Here is an 8,245-nt window from a genome sequence, read left to right as displayed (position 1 = left end):
CCAGCTAAGGCTGGCTTCCTGGCCATCTTGTCAGTGTCTTATTGAAAGCTTGTCATGTGCAAGACTTTCTTTTAATAGGTTGCCAGGTGAATCAGACTACCGGCTGCCATGTGTCATTGCTCAGGTGGTCCATGACACAATGTCCTGCAACTAAGGGGATGCACTTAGCATTACAGACATCGTTCTGTCTTTGATATTTTGAAATTTAGAAAATATCTTATTAATTTGTTCACTCCAAAGAGGCAATTTATTGCTTACTATGACAGTCTTTTGGTAGAAGACACAAAACTGCTTTCTTTGTTATGAAAATCAATGTGTTACACCAATTTTCTGAAAGATGGAAATGAAGTGCCTCCTTCCAGCTGGGTCAGGACATAACTGTACCCTATGTATTGGTTTTTCAATAGAGTCCATTTACAGAATGTACATGTCTCTCAATACAGAAGACATTTGCTCACATTTATGTGTAGAACATTCCCGAACCTGGTCCAGGTTGCGGATGAAACCGTCACTCTGACTGGCAAGGCATAACGAAGTAGAGTTTTCCTGTAAACAATATGTGGTCATGGAAGGAATCAGCACTGCAATTCGTGGCTGATTCCAAAAGCTCTAAGAGGTGGTAGATGCACAGGCAAAGTGGTGACTTTTGCAGAGGAAGCAGGCTGGGGAGAGATAGCAAAACAGAAGTTTGAGAGGGCCCTAAAATCTCCTCCTGTAGGATTATTGGCCATTGAGCTTGAGAAAGGCTATGGGGAAAACTTGAAAGAGCATCAGATCAAACCCTTGGCCACTGGAGGTTGAAACTGACATGAGCAGCACTATCTCTATTCTTGACCCAAGGCCACAGGATGACAAGCTTTGCTTTTTCAATGTGGTCTCATGTCTCTATACTGCCCTATAAAGAAATTAATACAAATAAATGCTGAGAGTGTAAAGTGTAAGCAGAGCTCCCCTTGGCCATTTCCTAAGTTTTGTCCACTCCGAAGTGAGTATCACTTTGGTGAGTGCATTGCCGGAAATGGCCTTAATGATCAATGGCAGACCTCCACTCCAGAGTGACATAAAAAGCAATCTGCACCTCCTTCCTGATTTGTCTGTAATGAAACTTGCTTTCCTCAGGTCCCAGCATTCGAGGCAGATAAATATGTTCCCTTTTGTTGGCTCTTACTCATACTTCAGCAAGATTTCCCATGTGCTTTCCTTGGCTGGCTGGGAAACTGGACCACAATTTATGGCATCTTAGGGGACAGGCGCATAGAATTCCAGTGGGATCCCAGAACAGAACCTAATTGGAGATTAGAGACCATTGCGGTGCGAAGCTTTTCTTTGAGATTGAAAGAGGTGCATGTTATGCAAATATTAGCAAGTGTAAGTTCACACTGTCTATTGAAAATTTATAGACCCATTATGGTCAAGAAGGCTGGAAGATAAGTAGATTTTGGGAAAGATGCAGGTAAATTCAGGGAGGTGGCAAATTACCCCAGGGAAAGTAGAATGGCTAAAGAGTATGGCCCAAGCTTTTTAAAAAGATTTTATTCACTTATTTGACACACAGAGCCAGAAAGCACAAGTGGGGGGAATGGCAGAGGGAGGAGAAGCAGGCTCCCTGCTGAGCAGAGAGGCAAACGTGTGGGACTCCATCCCAGGACCCTGGGATCATGACCTGAGCTGAAGGCAGACACTTAACCGACTGAGCCACCTAGGCGCCCCCTGGCTCCAACTTCCAAAGATGGTGTATGAGATACCTTTGGTGGGAAGGAATGAAGATCAGCAACTGTCCTTGATTCTGCTTCTCAGGAAGGCATTGTGATGTGGTGCCCAGGACTTTGGAGACAGACACACGCTTGGTGCCCTCCGGCTCTGCCGCAAAAGCAACACCTTCCAGAGGGCAGCTGCAGGCACCGGGGGGCGTCACACAGGGTCAGACCCGGGAGGCACTCAGCCACGTACCCATTCCACCATCCTGCTGGGTTTGGAAGAGCGCAATCAAAGTCCCTGCTGCCGAAGGACCATCCAGAGTGACATGTCCCATGGGGCACGCCGGCATTCCTTTACCCCTTCAGGTTATTGGCAGCAAGGCTGGAAATTTTTTTAATTGCCTGGGAAAATGATAGCAAATGGCTCCAAAAAGGAGTTTCAAAACGCAGACTTCATACTATGTTTTGAGTACACTTCATTCATTTGGCAGGTACTGACAGGGTGCTTAAGTGCCAGGTGCTGCTGCATTAGAAACGGACTTGAGGAGTTAACAGGAGGGGGCTCCAGCCCTCAATCAGCACAAAGTCGATCAATGGATGCATGTGACAGACAGAGCACTGTGACGGGGAGTACTAGGTGCTCTCATAAGAAGGGTGTGCTAGAGGGGCGCCTGGGTGGCTCAGTGGGTTAAGCCGCTGCTTTCGGCTCAGGTCATGATCTCGGAGTCCTGGGATCGAGTCCCGCATCGGGCTCTCTGCTCAGCAGGGAGCCTGCTTCCTCCTCTCTGCCTGCCTCTCTGCCTGCTTGTGATCTCTCTCTGTCAAATAAATAAATAAAATCTTAAAAAAAAAAAAAAAAAAGAAGGGTGTGCTAGGAGTTAAGGGAACACTCAGGGAGAGCTGTGGGAAATATGATGGATGCAGATGGCTCCAGGGGAAACCAGAGAACTGCTCAGATCCCTGCTTCTTAACAGCTCCAAGTGCCCGCTGCTTCAGAGTGGGGGCTGGGCGAGCAGGGAGCTGGGGTGGGCGCAGCGATGCCTGATTTCCGACCTCCAGCCCCTGCGCTGTTTCACCTGTCCCTTTAGGAGTACAATGACATAGGATTTCACCAACGGAGGATCTACCCCTGCATCATGGTACTGGAAAAGCACGCGAGGGCTGTGGAACTGAAAGAGTTGGTAGTTCCAGTAATGTGTGCAGGGTTTTAAAAAACTATATACGGGAAAATATCCGGTCTTATTTGCATGTGTTTGTATCATGCACAATTTTTAACTGCAATCCTCCTTTTACCTTCTTCCCTGTTGTTAAGACTCTCCTCTCCTCACCGCTGCCTTTGTCCCTATAATACCTGTTGACAGCCTGGTGCTCATCCATGAGCTCATTCGCCTCTATCCACGCACGCATGGGGCTCTGTCACTGTTTGACAAATATGGGCTCATTTTATCTACCTCTTGATCTAGTGCTTCCCGGTTAATAATCCCTCCTGCATAACGTCCTTCTGTTTTTATCTTCATTTTTATAAAGAATGGCTGCTCACCTTTTATCAGGTGCCTTTATTTTTTTATCAAATGCATTTATTGCTATGGTCTTAAGAGTTTTTTCACAGTTAATTTAGTGATGAGGTAAATCTTATTGATTTTCTGGTCTTGAGCTCCCTTTATTTTCCTGGAATGAATCCAAGTTGGTCTCAGGATATAGTCCTTTGATAGATGCCTGACTTCTGTTATTTGCTAACATTAGTTCAGTTTCTGTTAACTAATCTGTCCTAAGCCAGATTTGTTAATAGCTTCCCCGTTCCTCCCTCTCAGGTTTGGGTATTAAAATTGTGCTCAGCGTCATCAAGTGAATTGACTTATTATTGTTTAATTGCCTGTTGCCATTTAACAGTAGAATGACAGTTATCCAGCTGCAAACCTGTCTGATCTTGGAACTCATCTTCTGAATTTTCCATTCTTGAATCATTTGGATGATTTTGTTTTCCTAGGAAATCATCGTTTCTTCTAGGTTATCAAATTGATTAGTATAAAGTGCCTTGCAGTTTAGTGATTCTTTTATATTATGCATTTGCTTTTATATCTCTGTTCCCAACCCTTATCTGTTTTGCAACTCTCTCTCTCTCTCTGTCCCCTCCTCCCTGAAACCCCCCTTTCCCCATCCCCCTTCCCTCTCTCCCCACCTCCTCCCACACCCCATCTTCCCCCTCTCTTATCCTTAATAGGGCTTGTGAAGTTTTTTTTATTATTATTTCATTAGTCTTTCATAAAAACAACTTTGAGTTTATGTGCCCCTCATATTTTTTATTAGTTAAAATATTTATCTTTATTATAATTACTTCCTTTCTTTTGATTGAGCTGCCCTTTTCTGATGGGTTTAAATGAGTAGTTTCTTTTATTCAAAAAAATGTTTGAAATTGGAGACATTTGACACTAAAGTCTCCTTAGAGTATAACCTCTGGTGTCTTCTGTAAGTTTTGGTATGAAATAGTCTCCTTTCCATTGCTTTCAAGATTTTCTTCAGTCGTCTTATGATTTCTTCTTTGACTGAAGACTGTATTTCTTCACTTGTATGTAGTTTCAATTTTTTGTTACCAGGTTATCTAATTCTGATTCTACTGGATTGTGATCAAAGAACTGTTCTTTAAATCTTTAATTTGGAAGGCTTGTAAAGGTTTCCTTTGTTGCCTAGTATGCAATTCATCTTTACAAATATGGCTTTCCTTAGGTGTAAGAAAGAAATGTTTTCTGAGGGAAATAAGGATGTCTATTTTCTTTTTTTTTTTTTAAAGATTTTATTTATTTATTTGACAGACAGAGATCACAAGTAGGCAGAGAGGCAGGCAGAGAGTGAGAGAGAGGAGGAAGCAGGCTCCCCACGGAGCAGAGAGCCTGATGTGGGGCTTGATCCTAGGACCCTGGGATCATGACCTGAGCTGAAGGCAGAGGCTTTAACCCACTGAGCCACCCAGGCGCCCCAGGATGTCTATTTTCTGTGTGTCCTTGTTTTTCCCTCCTTCTAGTAGATACTTCCATTTGAAAAGCTAAAATTTTACCTTGTTATTGCATTTTTAGAGTCTTTAGGTATTATGTTGTTAGATGTATACCTGCTTATACCTATTACATCTTCTTTCCAAACTCTGCCTTTAAAAATGTCCCTCTTCATCTTAGTACCTATAACTTTAGACCCAACTTGTCTGCGATGAATTTTGCCATTCCGGCTTGCTCTTTTGCATGGTATCTCCTCACCTGATACATTCTCAATCCCTTTTGCATTTTAAGTATGTTTCTTGAACAGCGTGGATCTGTAACCCCCTGATAGGTGCTTTAATAGAAAAAGTCAGTCTGTACACATTTAAATTAATGATAAACAGTCATGACTTTATTCCTCCCATCTTATTTTGTTTGTTTTTATTTTCCCCATTTTTGATGTTTTTAATCAAGTTCATTCTTTTTCTACTTGATAAATATAGAAGTTCTTTGCATTTTTCGATGACAGCTTAATTGAGATATAATTCACAGGCCATACCACTCACCATCTAATGTGGACAATTTAATGGCTTTCACTATAGTTAACTATACTATACTGAACTACCTACACATTTTCATCATCCTCAAAAGAAAACTTTAGCCATCACCACCAGTCTTAGGCAACCGCTAATCTACTTTCGGTCTCTGTAGATTTAGCTATTCTGGAAATTCCATATAAATCAAATTATGCAGTATGTGGTCTTCTGTGACTGACTTCTCTCAATCAGCAGAATGTTTTCAAGGCTCCTGTGTGTCGTGGCACATATCAAAATTCTATTCCTTTTCAAGGCTGAATAATATTCCACTGGCTGGGTGGATCACTTTTTATTTATCTCTTCATCAGTTGATGAACATCTGGGTTGTTCTCACCTTTTCGCTATTACGAATAAACCCTAAACCTTCATGCACAAGTTTTTGTGTGGGCATAGTTTTTTTCTTGGCTCTATACACAGGAGTGATATTGGTGTGTCATATGGCAACTCTGTGTTCTGCATTTTGAGGAGCTACTAAACCATTTCTAATGTGGCTGCGCTATTTTCCAAGCCCACCAGCAATTTACAGGTTCCAGCTCTTCACATCGTTCCAACACCTGCTTTTGGGTTTCTTGATAGTAGCCATCCACGAGGGTGGGAGGTGGTATCTCACCATGGTTTTGATTTGCATTTCCCGAATGATTAGTGATGTTGAGCATATTTTCACGTGCTTATTGTCCCATATATTTTATATATACCTTATATGTATCTTTAAATATATATATTTCATATTTTATTTATATTTAAATACATATTTAAGAATGTAAATATATTTACATAAATGTTTATATAAATATATGATAATGTAAAATATATTTATATATACATTTATATATTAATGTATACATTTGAATATTGGAGAAATGTATATTCAAGTTCTTTGCTCATTTTTTAAAAAGATTTTATTTATTTATTTGAGAGATTTATTGAGAGAGATCACAAGCAGGCAGAGAGGCAGGCAGAGAGAGAAGAAGAAGCAGGCTCCCTGCTGAGCAGAGAGCCTGATACGGGGATCGATCCCAGGACTCCGAGTTCATGACCTGAGCCGAAGGCAGCAGCTTAACCCTCTGAGCCACTCCTTATATATGACCTGCAAATATTTTCTCCCATTTAGTGGCTTGTCTTTTGACTTTGTCAATGGGGTCCTTGGAAGCACAAAACTGGGATATTTTGGTTGAGTCCCATTTATTTGTTTATTATTTTTTTTAAGTTGCTTGACTTTGGTGTTTGGCTGAGGAGCCGTTGTTAGTTTCAAGACCACTAACATTTACCTTTGTGTTTTCTTCTGAAAACTTTATCATTTTACTTTATTTTTTTTTAAAGATTTTATTTATTTGAGAAAGAGACAATGAGAGAGAGCATGAGCGAGGAGAAGGTCAGAGGGAAAGCAGACTCCCTGTGGAGCTTGGAGCCTGATGCAGGACTCAATCTGGGAACTCCAGGATCATGACCTGAGCAGAAGGCAGCCGTCCAACCAACTGAGCTACCCAGGCATCCCGAACTTTATCATTTTAATGCTTACATTTATGTCTTTGATGCATTTTGGGTTATTTTTTCTGTATGGTGTGAGGCCGGACTCCTGTTTCATTATTTGCATGTGGCTGCTTGGGAGTAAAATACTGTTCTTACCCCCATTGAATTGTTTGGCACCCTTGTCAAACATTAGTTGACTGTAATTTATTTTCCTTTTTTTTTCACATGCCATGTATATTATATTTCTAGGAAAAAGGAATCCCAGGATTTTCCCTCCTGCCTGGATTCTTCCTTCTTCATGGTGCATGATGCCAGAAGAATTTTTCCATGCAGTGAAACCAAACTGAGGGGATGGTAATATTCTGCCACTTTTCTAGATCTTTCAGTTATACAAGTCTAGGGCTGGTCATGCCACACTTGTTTAACTTGCCCGTGAGGTTCACAGCAGTTTTCCCAGCACTGTGGTCATCAATAATTTCAAATTTGCCAATGTACTCATGCTTCGTCATCACAGTGAGGAAACGGGACGATGACTTTGGTGCATGGCCTCCTAAGTACCTGGCCTTCACCCCCCCTTTCAGCAGTGTTAATGTTCTTGAGGGCATCTGTGGGACATTTGTTCACACTGTTACTGCGGCACGGAAAGATGGCAGAAAAAGCTTTTTTCCCTTTTATTAATATTTGGTCTTGTTCTCCTTCCCTTTCTCATAACCGAATGCGTATTTCCCCTCCGTCATTTGAAAACTGCATACTGTTCTCCAGCTGTTTTCCCCAGACGAGACCTTGTGTATCAAGAATCCTTATTTCACGGTTATTATACACAATCTTAAAGATTTATGACTGTCCTCTTATTTTACACATGCATACACACAAAGCACTAAATACGGACTTTATCTGAATGGCTAAATGTTGGCCAAGACAGAAGACAGTTGTAGTGGGGACTTCTAGGATAAAGATATAGTCTGAAGTTTTTGTTCTTTAAAAAAAGCCTTCATGGGGCGCCTGGGTGGCTCAGTGTGTTAAGCCGCTGCCTTTGGCTCAGGTCATGATCTCAGGGTCCTGGGATCGAGTCCCACGTCGGGCTCTCTGCTCAGCGGGGAGTCTGTTTCCTCCTCTCTCTCTCTCTGCCTGCCTCTCTGCCTACTTGTGATCTCTCTGTCAAATAAATAGGTAAAATCTTTAAAAAAAAAAAAAAGCCTTCATGGGGCGCGTGTGTGGCTCAGTGGGCTAAAGCCTCTTGCCTTCAGCCCAGGTCATGATCCCAGGGTCCTGGGATCAAGCCCCGCATCGGATTCTCTGATCAGTGGGGAGCCTGCTTCCCCCTCTCTCTGCCTGCCTCTCTGCCTACTTGTGATCTCTGTCTTTCAAATAAATAAAATCTTAAAAAAAAAAAAAAAACGCCTTCATATTTTATTAAAAATTTTAGGTGTCCGAATTCAAAAGGTTAACAATATAGTACAATAATAATAATATATCATTTAATAATAAAATAATAATAATTTCTCCTGCATAGTCA

At 41.6% G+C, this 8,245-nt stretch overlaps 1 protein-coding gene across 2 annotated transcripts in view; it reads right to left on the bottom strand.

The window, feature by feature from the left end:
- Positions 1–1,697: 1,697 nt before the first annotated feature.
- The window catches only part of LOC131816128 (conserved oligomeric Golgi complex subunit 2-like), a 40,007-nt gene continuing 33,459 nt past the window's right edge, over positions 1,698–8,245 (bottom strand). The window contains exon 7 of one of the 2 annotated variants that reach the window (XM_059148544.1): positions 1,698–1,966. In XM_059148544.1, the coding sequence (XP_059004527.1) occupies positions 1,939–1,966 (28 nt within the window). In that variant the 3' untranslated portion in view covers positions 1,698–1,938. The remainder of the gene's footprint in view (positions 1,967–8,245) is intronic. The other variant, XM_059148545.1, reaches the window with a different exon arrangement.

This window comes from Mustela lutreola, chromosome 15 (genome assembly GCF_030435805.1).
Source record: "Mustela lutreola isolate mMusLut2 chromosome 15, mMusLut2.pri, whole genome shotgun sequence".
In the NCBI taxonomy this organism is placed as follows: Eukaryota; Metazoa; Chordata; class Mammalia; order Carnivora; family Mustelidae; genus Mustela; species Mustela lutreola.
The sequence above is the reverse complement of the archived record's forward strand: the minus strand, read 5'-3'. Positions and strand labels throughout refer to the sequence as shown.